The sequence below is a fragment of the Cydia strobilella genome, chromosome 14 (genome assembly GCF_947568885.1).
Source record: "Cydia strobilella chromosome 14, ilCydStro3.1, whole genome shotgun sequence".
Taxonomy (NCBI): domain Eukaryota; kingdom Metazoa; phylum Arthropoda; class Insecta; order Lepidoptera; family Tortricidae; genus Cydia; species Cydia strobilella.
In genome coordinates this window covers 6,489,196-6,508,304 of record NC_086054.1, presented here as the reverse complement: position 1 = coordinate 6,508,304, position 19,109 = coordinate 6,489,196, and the positions used below count along the sequence as shown (strand labels likewise).

At 37.5% G+C, this 19,109-nt stretch overlaps 1 protein-coding gene across 1 annotated transcript; it reads left to right on the top strand.

Moving 5' to 3' along the window:
* The first annotated feature begins 13,200 nt into the window (after positions 1 to 13,200).
* Positions 13,201 to 15,360, top strand: LOC134747084 (uncharacterized). Its single transcript, XM_063681651.1, has one exon. It carries the CDS (start codon positions 13,435 to 13,437, stop codon positions 14,773 to 14,775), a length of 1,341 nt encoding a protein of 446 aa, XP_063537721.1. The 5' UTR covers positions 13,201 to 13,434; the 3' UTR covers positions 14,776 to 15,360.
* The last annotated feature ends 3,749 nt before the right edge of the window (positions 15,361 to 19,109 follow it).

Below are 19,109 nucleotides of genomic sequence, written 5' to 3'. Positions count from 1 at the left end.
CTGCCATCTATCGACACACTTTAAAACTAAAAATGAAGATTTATAAAAACACGATAAAATGTATTTAAATATGGATAAATGATTTTTTTTATTTGCATTAATTATTTTTATTATTTTGACCCATGTTCTTTCACTGACATGCGTAAAAATTGTTAAATAATAACAAACGAAACCGTTAACGCCCTCTATACGAGAGTAGGCAAAAGGTAGTAGCGACATCTGATCGAGAATCAAATTTTCGTGATTTTCGAGGCACGTTTTTTCCATCTATTACGGAGTTATATCTATCTTTGGTGGTAGGTACCTAATTGTAAAATATTTTATCTGGACTACAGTCCTCTAGCGTATCCATCTGTCAACTTTACTTTAAGTTCCGTCTCCAGGGGACAGGGAGATAAATTAGGGGTGAATTAGCCGCTTACTGACACAGACCGAATTCCACGCAGGCGAAGCCGCGGGCACAGCTAGTACTATATAACTCCATGGAGTTATAGCCGTTATAGGTATCAGTTTCATTTTTTACTTAGTTGTGTTTCAAATTGAGATTGTATGAGGTAGCGATCTCAAATCTAGAATAATACATGAGACTTTAGAACAGAACTCTTTGAAAAGAAAACTTTGCGGTTCAAAACAGATCAAAGATGCGGTTTACCTACATTTTCATTAGTTAGTAACAAAATATCAAAACTAGAACTTTGGATCACAAGCTAAAACGTACCTGTATAGGTACGTTTTAGGAGCATATGCTCCACGAGCTAGGAAGCATATTCGAACTTTGAAAATCCAAATGATTTATTTTAGGTAATTTTACACATCACATCAGTAACAAATCGAGTTTAGAATCCGAATAGGCCTCCTTGTCATTTCTTGAGTATAACTTTGAGTATCGAGACGAACCATTATGGTTTTTCGATGCTTTTTATCAAATATCATGTAATTTTAATTTATCTCTAAAAAATATAAAAAAACTCGTGAACGTCAGTTTCATTCCGTGGGTGGGTTGAGGATCGGGGGCTTGCCACACGTGCTAGTTTCAGGACCAGGTTAGATAGTTATCTAGCAAATAAAACACATTTTTATGTATTTTCTAAGATTATATTAACTTTGCAGGCAGAAGTAGCCGCTTTGCTATAGGACTTTTTAGTCCCCGCTCCCCGCTCCCCGCAACGTTCAATGATCCTACCCGACGCGACGCTGCAACAATCAGCTGCAATAGATAATGTGACCAATAATGTATGCATTTGATTTATCTATTCGTATGACTTACGCACGATAAATACAATACAGACGACCATCATGAAGGACCAGCCGACCCTTATAGAAATAGGTTTATTGTCGGTTAAGAAACCTACTTATCTCCTAAAGTTCAGATCTTAATCTCAAAATTCACAAATACGTACTAAAAATTCCCCCTATTTTGCCTAATAAGCAATTCAGAGACACATCAGGGATCAGGGATCTCAATTGTAATACAATTGCGGAACCCTCAGGTGCTGCTAAAACTGCTTTTCATCATAACTTCATAACTATCCCATTTGTGTTTTTACAAAAGCAACTTTGTTCTAGAAATCACAAGGTTTAAATTGCATAAACTGTTATGCATAATTTTGCGCGGTTCCAGAAATAATGTTGTCTCATTGTTCCTTTTAAATAGCTGTCTAGGCAGTTGATAACATTTGGCTACATGGCAAATGTACGAGTAGGAAAACCTACTCGAGTACCTAAGTGAGTTATTGAAATTATTACTAATTCCTTCGGTAATCTCTGAAAACAGTTTTTCTTACACCAAAATAGTCTTCTTCCAAAAACAAATTTAGCCTCATTGATTTTTTGTAAAATTCTGAGATAGCTGCAACCAGCAAGGGATATGTCTAAAATAACCTGTAAGAATTACGTACATATCCTCCAGCGGCAGATTTCCGATTTCAAATACTCGATTTCGAAGGCGAAATGCGAGGAAGACGCGAGGGGGTGTTTTAGTTACTTAGGTGTTGCGGATTAATTAATGACAATGGATCGCTGGCAAGCAGAGTGGCGATGGCGTGCTTATGCTAATTGAGACGTATTGTGATAAAGACTCTTTACTTAGTACCGCATGGAGTAACTTTTCCATTAATTTCGGAATAAAGGGTGAAATTTTAACCACCATGCCACAGAGTATGGACTCTGCGTAATGACTTTATACGTCATACTAAACAACTTTTATTATTGGACCAATGCCGAAATCGCGAAAAAAATTTGGCTGTATCTAACATTCCGGCTGATGTGATGCCGCTGAAATGGGACAGCCAATTTTTATTGCTGGTGGTAAAAATTTCAACCTGTATGTGGAAATGGTGGATAACTATGTATACCTAGGTAAAATGATTTCCTTTGACCCCAATAGCAACATAAACGAGGTGGAAAGAAGGATAAACATAGCTTGGAGAAAATACTGGTCACATAAAGAAATCCTAAAAGGAAACTATAGTTTAAAAATAAAGAAAATAGTTATGGATTCCTGCATTCTCCCCAGTTTAACCTACGGATGCCAGACATGGGTCTTCACTGAGAAAGTTAAAGTAAAAATTTTATCATGCCAACATGCAATGGAAAGAAGCCTATTGAAACTAAGAAGAATAAACAAAGTAAAAAACATAGATATCCGGATGAGAACAAAACTGACAGACGCACTACAGTTTAGTTTAAGACAAAAATGGAGATGGGCTGGACATTTGGCTAGATACAAGGACAAGAGATGGACCATACAAACAACCAAATGGAAAGGCCCACTGGGCAAACGTAACTCAGGAAAACAAAGAAAAAGATGGGTCGATGACATCATAGCAATTGCAGGAAATACTTGGGAGAACAATGCTACAGACAAAGAGAAATGGAAAAAGATGGAGGAGGCTTTTACCCTCAAGGGATCACACATCATAAAAACATAACAAAAGAAAAGTCAATTTTATAATAGATGTGCGAGAAACAAAGCTTAAATAATAATAAATAATGTGGAAATGGTAGAAGTGCATGCGTACACAGCGAAGTCGACATCTAAAAACAACTTAACTTAACAACTATTACTAACATTAAATATTAGTAATAGTATTATCTAAGCTAACTGTACCAAATTTAAAGACGCTTTCATAGGAATTTGACACAATTAACACTCGGTGTCAGGCGCCCCGTTTCCAATACAAAAATAACACGTGTTATTGGCTGTGAATGTGTTAATTATTTACCATATTCTTGCAATCAAGATAAAAAATTTCAATGTCTTACGTTGTGTTGCGTATGCATTATAGAACGGTACCCCTAGTGTAAAGTTCATTCGATAGCGTGACGTGACGTCCGCGTTTGCGTTAAGTTTCATTTTGTATGGGATTTTCAGTTTCCAAAATGTCCCGCTTGGCGCGCTGTTCAAAATCCCATATAAAAATCCTGCCGTGCTAACAACACATGCAGTACCACACTTGAAAAGTCATGCAAATGTTTATCTTGTTCTCTTTGAAAACGTTCTTTATTTAAACGATGTTTTTCATGCAAGTACTGCACTAACGATAAGCAGGGCAGAATAGACATAACGCAAACGCGAACACTCGTCACGCTATTACTACATTTACATTCAGCTCCTGCCGCTGCCTCTCGCGGTGCCGGCAATAGTTCCCTAAATACTGCTGCAGCAGGATCGAGCTCGAGTATGTGTTTACTACATACTGCCCTACCACTCACTTTTCTGTTGGATTTCGGCAATGGCAGACGTCTTTCTCTCTCTTTCGTACTGAGCGACGGAGCAGAATGTGAACACGCACTGCCGCTCGCGCTGCCGGTCCTTTGACTTCCGCACAAAAAACCGCCATTTTGTGGAGCGCCGGGAAGTGCGAGTGGCAATGGCAGTGGCATGACAAGTATCGAGTTTACACACTCGTCTTGCTCACTTCCCTGCTCACTTCGGCTGAATGTAAATGCGGCATATCGAATGAAATTTAAACTAGGGGTTATTTACCTATATTCTCTGTGTGTATTTTTACTCTCTAGGTATACTGTACAAGTCCCGTGTTGCTCACGATGGCGGACATGAAATAAAAAAGGAATGAGACGTTACAATAAATTCTCCCATCAGGACGCTCATAAGGCATCCGCCGATAAAAGAGGCTGTAACATGTGTCTTGGTTAGGGTTGTCTCTTTGGTTACGATTCAGATGGAATATTTTAACTGAATTGTCTTTAAGTTGTTTTAGTTTTAGTACGATGGTAGCGAATAAACGTCACGCAAGAGTCGTCGCAGTAAAGGGCAGTGACGGAATTTACATATTGTACATTAGACGAAAAACGGTTCACATGACTGACACCTCCCTTCTGACCCTTCTCCATGAATATACGCCTGCAGCTTTGAATTTTACCCAATATGCCATTTTCCAATATTAAAAAAAAATTAACAGTCTAAAATGAAACCTTTTGTGCGGGCGGCATTACAATATTTGAGGTTGTGAACAGTTTCACTCTCTAACAAAACGTGTCTATTACGACAGATATAACCGCAAGGTGGCGCAAGCGCGAGCAGGCGTCCGTGCGCGGCAATTACTATGGCTAATGGCTAGACACCAAACTTGGTGGATTAGGAAAGGAAAAGTGGGCAGTATGGAAAGCCCTTAACAGACTTAGAACGGGAGTTGGTCGGTCAAAGGATAATCTTCTGAGATGGGGAATTGGGCGACAAGGTGATACATTCTGCGAGTGTGGAGTAACCCAAACAACAATACACATGAGACAGTGTTCTCTGTGCTCAACGATGTGCACTGAGGAAGATCTCCTGAGGGCTAGAAGTGGCAAAACATTGGCAGACAAAAATTTAGTTTAAGAAGTTTGATCCCTCTACACGAGCAAGAAGAAGAAGACCAAACTTGGTGTGGGCTGCGTGGAGCCGCATGTACTTGTAGCGACGCGACGAAATCGTGGAGTGAGCCACGCCTGGCGCAGTAGAGTTGGGTCGTGAGTTTCTGACTATAATGCTGTGTAAATAATATCAAATAAAAATTCAAGTATTAAAAAAAAACCACGTCCCGCCGACAACCCTAAGCTCACGTACGATTTACAACATCGCAATCAGACTTTACGGAACGTAACGTAACTCCTCGCGTTATTGTTACGGAGTTAGTGTAACTAACGCACATAATACTCCTACCTACCAACGAGCGTAACTGCGTATAAGTTTCATTGCCACTTAATACGTTTTTCTTTTGAAGCGAAACGGTTGCGTAATAGCGGCCAGTGCTTGAGGACCGATAAAAGTGTTAATTTTGTGGCAGAATTATGACCAAGTTCGTCACATTCGGTTCGATGATTCGTGTTGGTTTTATGTCATAAGGGCATGTAGGTACGGATAGGATGGTAGATGGTAGCGCTGTTGTTGTCAATCGCACTCACTTGCACTTACATGTCAATACGTGATGGTAATTATGACAAACAATAAGAATGCGTGCGTTATAAGCTCCGGCGGTATGTCGCATTTTTATCGTCTGTCACCATGCCATTCACGTTCTAACAAGTAAGTAAGAGCGAAAGTGAGCATAGCGACTGCTATGATCCTGTCTGTCAATTGTCGCCAGACATTCACAATTCATCGAACATTGCTGGCTTAACAAATAAATATAGACGCTATGCACCGTAGTTACTCACCGACTCAATTGTACAGGAAATCGTCAGTGTTAGGTGTCAAATGCATTAAAATTAAAATACACTAGTAGAGTATTAAGAACTATAGTGAATGACAAATATCGACCGTTCGTTCGTTCACGTGCCTCCAATGGATACTACTAATAAACAAGTCACGATTCAATGTCAATTACGAACTACAGTAATATCATAACATCGACAAATTACCCGTTAGTGGCCATAATTGTCCTTGAAACTTTTAGGGCCAGAAACGTGCAACTAAGTTCTGAGGGCTCATAATGGGTTATTCGATATCCTTACGACACTTACGATATTAAAATTTCGATATGAGAAAACAGCTCTTAAAATCATGAATATTAAGTCTGTATTCCTTGATAAATACTTAGGTACTCATATAATAGCAAGACCTTTTCATATATTTAAGATGCTTCTGAGAAAGTTTCTAATGATATTTGAATATCTACACAAAAGCTAGAAAGTTTATAAAAGACATGAAAGGGCGATAATTTATTACCTACACTTTGGTTTCACAAATTCATAGACATTAATGATAGGTAGGTAGATAGATAGATAGGTGATATGTAAATAGCCTTCATAGCTTAGGCTGGTTGAAGTACCTACGGAGAGGGCAAGTAAAATCAAAGTCAATGATCTTGATTTTAGGCATACAATTAACATAATATATGAATAAATATACTTCTTAAAGAAAAACCTTAGTTCCGAGAATCCTAAACATAAGCAACTTAGCGACACTTGTAACAAAAGCAATAGTTACTGCAATAAATAAATTAATAAATATTTGGGTGCAATAGGTAATTCACAGATCGACCAAGACAAAAACTAAGTAAAGCTTGTACTATGAATACTAAGCGACACAATAAATAAATAAATACATACTTAGATATAAAGAAAACATTCATAACTTAGGAACTTATATTCGAGATAATTACACAAATTAATGGTCTTACCGGGATTCGAACCCAGACCTTCTGCTTCGTAGGCAGGGTCACTACCGATTAGGCTAGGAGGCCGTTGATAATGATGATGATTATACCATTACTTATTGTCAAAATAATCTTAAAGTAATCCTTGGGCCTTTACAACCAAGTTTGCCATGAACCATGTTTTCAAACAATCCGTCATAGATACGCTTTCGGCCTGCAATAAATTAGGAAGCCTATACGGCCTCGTGGATTGTGGACGCTCAGGCCCTGTGTGATATATGGACAGGAAGAATGAAGAACTTTTTGAGTTAGACACATTAGGTTCTGATTTGACTTACGTCTCAGCCAAAATGTTGGTACAGTCCAAATACACGTTGAGACAAAATTTGGTGAAATTACAAACTGGACATTATTTAAACTTCTGAGAACAAAGGGGGAAGTTTTTGTTATTTTACACTGCCTGAAAGCTGATCAAGATTGAATCTAAGCATATACCACCACCACAGGTTAACGGGTGACTCACACAAGAACGGTCTAGGTCCGGGCCAAGACGTCCGACACTTCATTTTCTATGATAGGTGATCGGTAATCACGTGATGCTTTCTATAGAAAACGAAGTATCGGACGACCCGGACCCGGACCGTTCTGGCGTAAGTCCTTGAAACGCGATCTTATGCTTTTTTTTTATTTATTTATTTCAAAACGACACTTAGCACAAGCGGACAGTCATTTAAACGACAGCTAAAGCAGTGGCTAATAGATCATGTTTTTTATGATTTGAATGAGTATTTTTTATTTAAAACTGTATAATTATAGATGTACTTATTATAAATATAAGTGATGATGTATATAATATTGTAATTATGTAAAATATTGTATACCCTAAAAGGGTACCCGTTGGTACTATGTACTATGTATCATTTTAACATCATGTTTGACACGGTAAACAATAAACTTATTCTATTCTATTCTATTCTATTCTATTCTATTCTATTCTATTCTATTCTATTCAATTATATTCTATTCTATTCTATTCTATTCTATTCTATTCTATTCTTATGACTTACACAATAGTTTCGCCAAACTGGAGACAGTTTGTTGGTGAATAGTGCGCTCTTACTTTTATGTTTTTTGTTTTTTAGAGAAGGTATTCGCGATAAACTATACCACGCCTGACTTTAACGGTTTCTATTCTGATAACAGAAGTAAGTACGCTAGAGCATAATTGTGACTAAGTATATAAAAAAGCGAAAAGAAAAAAGTAAGTACATATTTTTACTATTACTCTATTCCTTTTACAGGGTAGCTAAAAATAAGTGCATTCCCGTTGCCAGGGAGGTTTTGGGATTATACTGAGCAACTTTTACTATGGGAACCCCCAAATCGCGGAAAAAAACTTGCCTGTCATACATTTTGGCTGGTCCATTTTCTATAGGAGGGTAATTTTTTTTTCGCGATTACGTGGTTGGTCCCATAGTAAAAGTTGCTCAGTATAATCCCAAAACCTCCCTGGCAACGGAGATGCACTTATTTTTAGGGTTCCGTACCCAAAGGGTAAAAACCGGACCCTATTACTAAGACTCCGCTGTCCGTCTGTCCGTCTGTCACCAGGCTGTATCTCATGAACCGTGATAGCTAGACAGTTGAAATTTTCACAGACGATGTATTTCTGTTGCCGCTATAACAACAAATACTAAAAGTACGGAACCCGCGGTGCGCGAGTCCGACTCGCACTTGGCCGGTTTTTTAGCCACTGTGTATATGACACCTAAGAACAAAGTCTTACGGCTATTACAAATGTAACTTGTAGGTATGGCGTGGCAGCTGTGTTTTAAGAGCGCAGTTCCCATACAAATTGCAGCAGTTCATGTTTCTCATTTTTAAGAACCTTACACCACTCAACGAAACTCGACAAAGCAGAACTTTTTACAGGTGAAATTTGTCTCCGCCCAGAAAGTTTGGACGCTCGGGTATTACTTAGCCAGAATAAATGGATTCAAAGGTCCCTCATTTGCAAAGTTATTTCCCTGAACTTGGAAGGTCATGTGGCCTTTGTTTGTGCTATGACCGTTGAGACCTTTTAGTTTCAAAAAGGCCATTAAAACGGAGGCGTTCAGAATTTTGTTTCCCAACTGAGGTATACAGGTATTTACTGTTGTGTAAAAAATGTAGAAACTCTGCATTATGTTAAGGATGATTTTTATATAAATACAGGGCACCACTTATGCCCTTGGGAAACCACTAAGATAAAGAGGGTATTTCACAGAATGTTATTGGCAAAGAAAGCAAGTGCTGTTCAAATGTAACAAGTACCCTCTTCAAGAACACGTTGGGCGCCATTATTCAGCCTGATGGAATACTGTTGCCACCTTTGGGACGATTTCGCTAAGAATTAGCGAGCGAGCACATTCTTTGGCAACATCCCAACTGCTGTGCTAAGTTCAAATTACAAAGTCTTGAACACCGAGGCTGAGTTGCCAGCCTACAAAATTGGGAAAAGTATGATTAAACCAGCGACGGAATATATATAAAAGACGCTATCGGTACAATTTTGACTTCGAAAAACGGACCATGTGACTGTCACTTAAGGATGACACGCTAGAACTGACACTTCATTTTCTATGACGACCGGTGATCATTTCAAAGTGTCGGATGCCTCGGCCCGGACCCGGGCCGTTCTAACGCGAGTCATCCTTTATCTGACACATATCACTGAAAGTTATCCCTTCTCCATAAATAAACCTCGCCCTTAGCTCTGAATATTGCCTAATACACCATTTCCGATATTTAAAAAAAGTAGATTGGTCAATAAAAATAATGATTGGGTAAAATTAAATTCTAAGTATATGTCAAACCTCTTGCGCGGCAACGATATTTAACGTTGTCAAATATTCCCGTGGATTCAATTTTGGGCTCTAGTCAGACTTCTAATAGTTATTCTAGTTCGTTGGATAAAACATGATCATGATGACCCACAAGGTAAGTACCTAATAATTATTTAATTTCTGTTGATGTCTCTGAATAACTCCTCTCATAACGTTTTCTCGACCGTTAAAAACGCTAGCTTTATAAGGAATGTTTGCGCATAGCACACTCATAGCTTCTAGGGCTAGCACAATATTGACGTTCCTAGATCCTCTAGACGCCTCGCCTAGTCATCTAAACACGGTTTTCCAGCGATGTTTTTACCTGTGGTACCTGCACGGGAAATTGGAAGTTGTAAAATGTGGTAGAAAGTGATATAAGTATAGTGTGTCGTGGATTTGCGAGTATGTCGGGACTTTTAGCCATTGGAAGATATTCACTACCCATTAGGTTTTAGTACACTCTGCCTAAAATAAAATGATGAATATTGTAAAGACAACTGGTCAGGATGTGTTACGAAGTAAGCACTCAATGTAGCGTATGTTATATAATATTGTTTAGTAGCGAAAGAAAAGTACAGTTAAAAGTTGGATTAAAAAAAAATTGTTAAAAATTAGTTCGTCAGTATAAGACTAAAATTTACCTTTGTCGTAAGCTTAAATGTATGCCCTAATGAGATGTGCAACGCGGTAAACTTACGCTGTTTTGGCATTGATATAATGTAGTAAAATAAGAGTTTAACCTTTTTAAACAAAAATAAACACAATCCTGATAAGTTTTTGCCAATAATATAATTTTTAGCACAAGATTTTATCGCTGACTGTACTTTTTTACTCATCGAGACAATTTTGAAAACCCCCATACATAATTAGCTTGCGTTGTTTCATCACATAGGTAGTTGCTATGGCCACATTGGCTACCTCCTGTTTCCATCATCAGATCAGCTCGATGGTACCGTAATATTGCATTGTCACCCGACTTATGCAAATTTTCAGCTCAATCGGGAATTAATAAACTAGCAAACCAACTAACATACATACTAACAGGGCAAGTTAAATAAAAGCTTGTAAATAAACCAAACCTGAAAAATAAATGGAAATGAGTACAAGTGTTTTATTACGAAATCCGTCTGTTAACGAAATGGTAATTTGAAATACGGCTCTAAATTGAACCTGCGAAATTTAATCAGAAATAAGGAAAACCACGGTCGTTGACAGACAGCAGAGTTGTTATACTTAATTTGCGTGGGCGAAGCTTATAAGGTAGAAAGGCTCCTTGAGGTTTTAGGCCAATTCGAACTTACACTGATATCAGAATGACATTTAACTTCACTTATCGTGCATTTTGCTCGTACGTTGTCCGTACAGGTATTGGCGCGGGCGAGACGTACGATTACTAAATAACATGATTCAAATATAACTCATGTCAGTGTAAGTCCGAGTTGGCCTGTCAATTTTTGTCGTATTTAAAGCTCCTTGATACTGGCGAAATAGTCCCAATGGACTGAAGGCATAATTTGAAAATAATGAATGAATTAATGAAGTTATTTATATTCAGTACCTCATGAAACTTTAACGAGTTCCAAATTTTACCTCGTTTTTCATACACAATTGCATTTATGGTGCACAATAAAGAATATTTACTTACTTAGAATTGGGATTGAATTTCCCGTTGAAAATATACCTCATGAAACCTTAACGAGTTCCAACTGTTACCTCATTTTCCATATACAACTGCATTTATGCTGCATTGGTGCACAATAAAGAATATTTACTTACTTAGAATTGGGATTGAATTACCCGTTGAAAATATAAGCTCTAAATAAAACACCGGTTAGGCACCGAAAGAACGCCGTCAATATTTTCCTTGCTCTAGAACAGCGCCGAGAGCAGATCAAACAGCGTCGGGAGCAAACTTAGCTTATCATGTGTGAGCTGTTTAAAACGAGCGCTCAATTTTTATCAAATTAAGAATATGATTAACCATTTTCATGGATGAAATTTATACGAGTTTTATGAACGCACGATAATATTTTTAAATCAGTGAGTGTTATAAAAGGTTGAGAAACCATGGTATGTATGAAGACTATGAAGTAAAAGTACCTAACTGGACAAAACTTTCGATAACTACTTACTCGCCTACGCGCAGCTTACGCAAATATACTTGTAACGGTACACAAAATGTATGTAATTTTTTATCTTATGAATCTAATTCACTTATACACTTTAAAAATATACTTTATTAACGTTTATTAAAACCATAACACATTTCCTAACAGTATCATATTCATTGCGCATACTTGCGCTCGATAAAAAAAATGGACGCTCCGAAAAATGTCCGCTTCAAAATATTTTCTAAATAAATACCTTTAACAAGCCACATACTTGCGGTGATTGTCACGCCTTCATAAAGGGTACAAAATTTAAATTTGGAGCAGGACATTCCGGTTCTCTAGATTGAAAACACAGTCGATACTGTGTTTTAGCGTGTCGAGCAGTGTCGCAACAATCAGTTGTTTTCCTAAGCACGGCATGTATGTTGGAAAACAAATAGTATATCGTACCTTCGAGGACGTAGCGGGACAAAATTGCAGGCGTTGTTCACCCAAGCATACTCCAAATTTATGATGCCCCAACTGAATATGAACTTTATTACCACTCGCATAGAATCTAAATTTATCGCCGGAGACTTTATTTTGATAGCGTTGGAAGTATATTTCATTTTAAGTAATCATATATGGCGCCTTTAAACTAAAATGTGCTGGAAATTTTAATGTCTTGGGAAAGTCGGGTTTCGCTGACGTTTTCAATTAAACTTACCACGGGTGCTGACAATTTTAGTAGCGGTGAAAAGGAAGTTTCGTAAATAATGCATGCATGCAAGTGTAAAATAAAAGTCGAGAGAATATGAAATTATCTTGTGATGTGTGGACATTTTGCGCTGCTTTTATAATTTACGCCCTAACCTGGCCGCTAGGACCGATAAATTGCTACAGATAAAATGGTTTGTTTCATGCTCTTATGTTCTCAACGTACCTAACTACCTACCTAGTAAAAGATTTACTGTAAATCAAGGAACAACACTAGAATAACTAAAATTTAAAAGTAAGTACCTACTTAATGTAATCTACAGCATTGACGATTATCGTGGCGTTTTATGGAGAGAGAGAGTCTTCTTTATTTACTAGATTCTGCTGATACTAACAAAAAGATTCCAATTTAATTTAGCCATAGAACAAACACGCAGCCTAGTATCTAAACCAAGACAGGTTACGCCCTTATCTTACCAAGTACGATTTTAAATAAATGAGTTTAGCCAACTCAGCTTCTTTTTTATCTAATCGCGCCAAAGAATCTCCACTGAAAGGCGTAAAGTGTTTATAGATCTTGTTTTAATTACTAGGGACTTAAGGCGACTTTCAGTGGCATAATTTCACGTTATCTTCGCTTTAAATTTATGGGACTAGAGAGCCGAGAGGACGGAAAATACTAGTTTGTCAAACAAAATTATACTTAAGAGGGGAATAAAGAGATTTTTATTTGACGCAAAACATGTTACAATATTTAAAACTGTTTATGGTTTATTATATGTTGTGTACATAAATGACTTATGTACTTCGAGACGTAATTCGAGAGATATAAAAGCAGAACCCATCTGGTTTAGAAACATATGGTTTTCTACAATGAATATAATCTAGTTTTATTACTTCGATAAGCTGTTAAACGTGTAATAATGTACAATAAAATAGAAAAACCAAACACATTTCCCCATCGATAATAATACAACATTTATGCAAATTCAAGGTCCACGATATTATTTACTATCTGGAAATCAGGTTACAATACCTAAAAGTACTTTTATGAAATTCCAAATGAATCAGCGATTATCTGTAGTATGTACTACTACCCCTATAAAACTCGTGGATGAATCACTATTCATTTCAAACTGCAACTGAGTCCAGATCACAATGAACGTATTAATTCTACTCATTTTATTTCATGAAGCCCTCTCTACTGATAACAGTCTTTATCACCACACACACAATTCAGGATTGACTAATGGCTACTCTTGCCTAGGAGACTGCGTAAACAATGGATGCATCTACGACTGGTGGGGCCACAAAGATACCTGCACTGTGAGCCAAGTTCCATCTCCAGTCTTCAAAACTATCAAAGGAACGAACTGCTACAGCAATTGTGGAGTCTTCAACGCCGAGCCCTTCGCCTGGTGTGCTACCTTAGTAGATAATTCTATCAGTTGGGAATACTGTACTAGATACGAAGCAAGAACTGCCATTAAGCGAACCCAGACAGATAACTACTTGTACATATGTACTGATGATTGTACCAAACGGAAAGAAACTTACAACTGGTGTCACACCCATAATTCCTGGGAAAAATGCGACCCAGAACATGAGGTACTAGTTTTCAACTATCCAACAGAAAAATACAACGATGAATGCATTTCAAGGTGCGTGTTGTACAAAGGCGACTATAAGTGTTACGACAAGAACAAAGATTGGAAAAAGTGCTATTTAAATCCAGATAAAAGTCTGATATTATTTCAGTTTGGTCAAAACATTAACACAGCTTTGCAGTACTTTGGTATTTTGGATGAATCTGGATATGAGCAATGTTCTGAGTCGGAGTATAGAAAGAAGCGGGCGATAAATTCACAATGGCCTTATATAGAGAGTGTAAAAGATTTGGTAGCAGAGTTTGAATCCGGGTTTCCAACTATCGTTCCTAATGATGGGGGGCCAGTCCAGTCATATACAGTGCTACCGATTACTGTTCCTGGTCAAGATGATATCATAATACCTTTGGCTATACGAGCTGTGATTACGAGGAATCATCTCCGGCCGCCTGGTACCCGAGGGAACATTCCGTCTACCGTCACAAGGAATATCGCAATGATGCATCCTTACACAGCGCGGTTGGATGGCAACAATGATGAGCGTGCGCACCTCTTAGCGTCCGTGCTTGGGGGAGCCATGGAGCCATACAACTTTATTCCACAACCGAGATCCTTCAATCGTGGCCGTGGTTCTAGATGGTATTTTCTTGAAGGTCTGATTGCTCGGTTTCTCAGAGAACGAGGCCGACCTGGACGGTATGTAGACTGGCAGATGGCTCTTGCGTATGACGTGTACTCAGATCGCCCAAACCGGCCATTATCAGTTTCTCTGAGTGTGGGGATGTATGAGGCGGACGGTACGCTAAACGTCACGTCGGGGGTATATGAAAACTTGTATTTCTCTAATAATCCTTTGTGGACTTGTCGCACCTTCTTTTCTGGAAGCGGTTAGAACCGATTACCTATGTGTGACCACTTATGTGTGTATTGTATAAAAAAATATGTAGTAGGTAAACATTATTTTTTATTACAAAACTATTCCTTACGATTCCAAAAAAATACGTAGTTTAGATGTAACGTACCTTCCTGTAATAAATAAAAAAAATAAATGTTATAATTTTATTGAAATAATGGAATATATTTTTAATTTAAAATACGCAACATATTAATTTCAGTTAACATTAATATGTTGTGTATATTTCGTAAGAAATACTCTGTAAAGTGGAATTTGCATGTTTATGTTACTGCAGTGCTGTATCCTACTATAAAATTGTATTTGAGGTAAGTATAGGTATGTGTGTACCGAGAAGCGCTGGTGGCCTAGCGGTAAGAGCGTGCGACTTTCAATCCGGAGGTCGCGGGTTCAAACCCCGGCTCGTACCAATGAGTTTTTCGGAACGTATGTACAAAATATCATTTGATATTTACCAGTCGCTTTTCGGTGAAGGAAAACATCGTGAGGAAACCGGACTAATCCTAACAAGGCCTAGTTCCCCCTCTGGGTTGGAAGGTCAGATGGCAGTCGCTTTCGTAAAAACTAGTGCCTACGTCAATTCTTAGGATTAGTTGTCAAGCGGACCCCAGGCTCCCATGAGCCGTGGCAAAAATGCCGGGATAACGCGAGGAAGATGATAGGTATGGGTGTACCTGAACGTTACCAACAAATATTATATTGTTTTATCTTATGATTTATGTGTAACATATTCTTGTACTGTATGTAATCAATAGTATGAATGTGAATGAAAACAGTTTTAATCTAACGTATTTTTTATTTTCTTATTTTGGTGCTGTTCCAGTTTTGGGTACCTAGTCGTGCTGGTGTTTGATTAAGTGTTTTACGAAAAAAACTTTCGAGAGATGATTTATGTAGATTTACACATTTTCAAAAAAGAAAATATACCGAATTTAATCTTACTAAGACTTTTTAATGAAAACAAAAAATGAGGTAATTTATATCCTGTAATAGCCATAAGCCACATTAATTATTCATGTAAGAAAATAAATCTACCTGATGACTAATTATGTACCTAAACCGATAGTAATTTCCATAGAGTTTGTTAAAATAACTATACAAGGTGCATTATATTTGTGTAAATGTATCTACCTACATACCTACTAATGTACCAATTACATTTTTTTTTAAGTAGGTGGTTATTGGTTAAAAGAGAAATATTATTCTAACGAAATGAAAAATTTTGTGAAATAAAAATAAGTACCAATTTAAAAACTCTAAAATTTAAACTAGTACAGCTTCCACAGTAGCATAATCATCATCATCATCATTAACTTATGAGTTATTCTCTTGTCGGTGAAGTATCTTCCAGCTTTATATCCTGCGCCAGCTCTATGACTTTTTGATACGACACGACCCCTACAATAGCATAATTGGTTTCCAAAAAAGATTATGCCTTTAGGCGCCATTAAATTATTACGTGAGACGATATTTGCCAAGATTTGACCCCCTCCCTCCCCTATGTAAGAAAAAATAAGAATAGGCCGACCCCCTCCCCCCTGTATTACGTAAAAATCTAAATCTTGTTTTAATTTTTATAAAAAAAAATTGGAACGTTTATTTGTACCTACAAAGGTACTTTAGTCCGTCTAAGCTAACTCTGCACCGTGTTTGATAGCAGTGTAGTAGTATTATTTTATTTTATTTTTTATTTTTATTTTATTTTTATTTTATTTATTATTTGAAACCTCATAATTTCATAGAAATTTGAAAATGTTCGCATCTTTATGATCTTACGTAAGAACTATGAAGAGGAATTCCTCCCCCTTTTGTAAGAAAAATAGACGTGTTCGACCTCCTCTCCCCTAGATCGTCTTACGTCATAAATGAATGGCGCCTTATGTACAACAAGCAGAGTGCGGCAGATACGTTTGAATGTAGTACTATTTACAACAACTGTAGTGATACTTTCCATACCCATATTTACAAAACCGTGGCAGATGCTTTTTGCGTGTTATTCTATCCGCTACTATATTGACTGTACCTAGTGACTAAGTAATACCTACTTCTGATTGAACGTAAATTGCTTTGTCACACGTAATAGGGCAAAGGTACCTATTAATCAAAACACTCTTTGTTTCTGACAGTAGCCGGTTTCTTGCAAGGGCACGGAGTCCAAACGAGCGCCTAGGGATTAACAACAACACTTAACGGCATTTTTGTTAGTAGGATTCTTTAACTGACTGCCAAAAGGTTTTTAATTTGACTGAGTACCGTGAATGATGAAAATTCTTGGGACAAAATTAGTTAGGTACACGTGCAAATTAAAAATATTTACAAAAATTAAGCATTATAAGGCCGCCAGGGTGACAATCGCGATGATTTATAAACAATTCTACAAAAGGTAATCACGGTCTTTTAGGTCTTATTTTAAAAACCCCTACCATATTGGTAACCTTCTGATAAAGTAACTTTTTGATAGTAACCCTATCAAATCGAGTTAAGTTACCACTAATCAAAACAAAAACACAGTCTATTTAGTTACCTTATCATATGGTTTAGATCCAGTTCGACAGATTGTAATTTTTACGCTCACTTAAATTCAACTTTATTATTGAATAACCGTAGTTTAACTGTAGAGATCAGCTGATTTTACTCAGTCTAAATTATTTCACAGAAAAATGAAAACACGTGCACGACCTCAATTATGTAGTTGATAAGGGCCTAAAACTCTTTTTATTGCCGATCCTACATAAATTTACAATTTAATCCAAAGGCCCTAAACCGAGGCAACAGGGAAGCGACACGCCGTCACATAAATTCAATTCCAGTCTAAATGAAGAGGGCATTGCGAAAATTGTGAGGCCGGCGCCATATTGCTTTTGTAAATGTGTTTTTATTGATGCTAAGAAGCCATGTTCTAGGAGAAAAATTGGCTAGCAAGATATCACTGTAGTAGTAGCTCAGCATTCTACGTCTTTTAAAAATCTAATTCAGCTATATATATATATATAAGACGAATTGATACAACTAATTTAATAGTAAAGGAAAAAATGGAAAAAGTTACCCTTTCGGCAGGACTTAAACCCGCACCCGCCGCAATCCGTGCGTTGCTCTTAACCAATTAAGCTACGGAAGCCTATCAAACCTCGCAAATCTTTCCATTACTTCCCTTTGAGATGGCGTAAATTTGGAGTATCGCTCGCAGACGTAACTGCTTGTTAAAAAAAATAATTAATACCACAGTTAAAGTAGTGCGCAGATGATCAAGCACGCTTTATAAGAACACTAGCTTTTGCCCGCGACTTCGTCTGCGTGGACTTAGTAACCGCAGCTAGAGTAAGAATAGCGCCTGGAAAAATTCTCATAGCAATCTAAATTTGTGCATATTATGCACACAAATTAGCAGGCACTTCGTTAATTATCTCAATTCCACCCCGCTTTTTACTTTCTTAAGGGATGATTTTCGAGATAAAAACTATCCTATGTCCTTCTCAGGGACTCAACCTATCTCTATCTAAATCGGTTCAGCGGTTTAAGCGTGAAGAGGGAACACACAGACAGAAAGACAGACAGACATACAGACTTTCGCATTTATAATATTAGTATGGATGTACCTGACGACGTACGAGGTACGTGATTGACAAGCCTTTTTTTATAGAGGGGAAAAAGCTTTTCGCATACCACCCAGGCTCGGGGACGGGCCTGGGATGGTTATGTGGGACTCCCGTATAGGCTCATGGGACCCACGGTTTACCCACTAAAAACCCCTCTTGACCGCCTCAGGGCTATAAGGCGAGGCTGGTGATTGACAAGCCTGCTTGAAGTGCAATTCATGCAATTGCAAGCAAAACAAAAACCCAATTTTAGCTATGAAAACTGGTACCAGACAGATATACATATATTACTTGAATGTCCATGCCAAATTTCTAAAATCTTTCCTAGGGGGTAACTGCGCAAAAGATCCCTATGGGTCGAAGTGTGGATAGAAGGACCCCCGAAAACCATAAGATAAGATGTCCATGCCAAATTTCATGTTATTTCAGAAAGTTTAATTTTGATAGCTTTGATTGTATGGCGGTGGTGCTGCTCGGCGAATATTAATTACTTATAAAATGTGTGCAAGCAAGCAGTGTGGAAAGAATGAATGGGCCCTGGAGGGAAAATGCCATAAAACCTTAAGTTAGCTCATTTTGTTCAACGGAAACATTCTTTTATTTTTTTAAAGAAACAAAACTACATTCAAAATTTTTTGGAAATTAGCTTGTTTCACCCGGGATATTTTATTCTACTATTCGATATAGTTAATGTTAATGATAACATTTCTCCAAGAA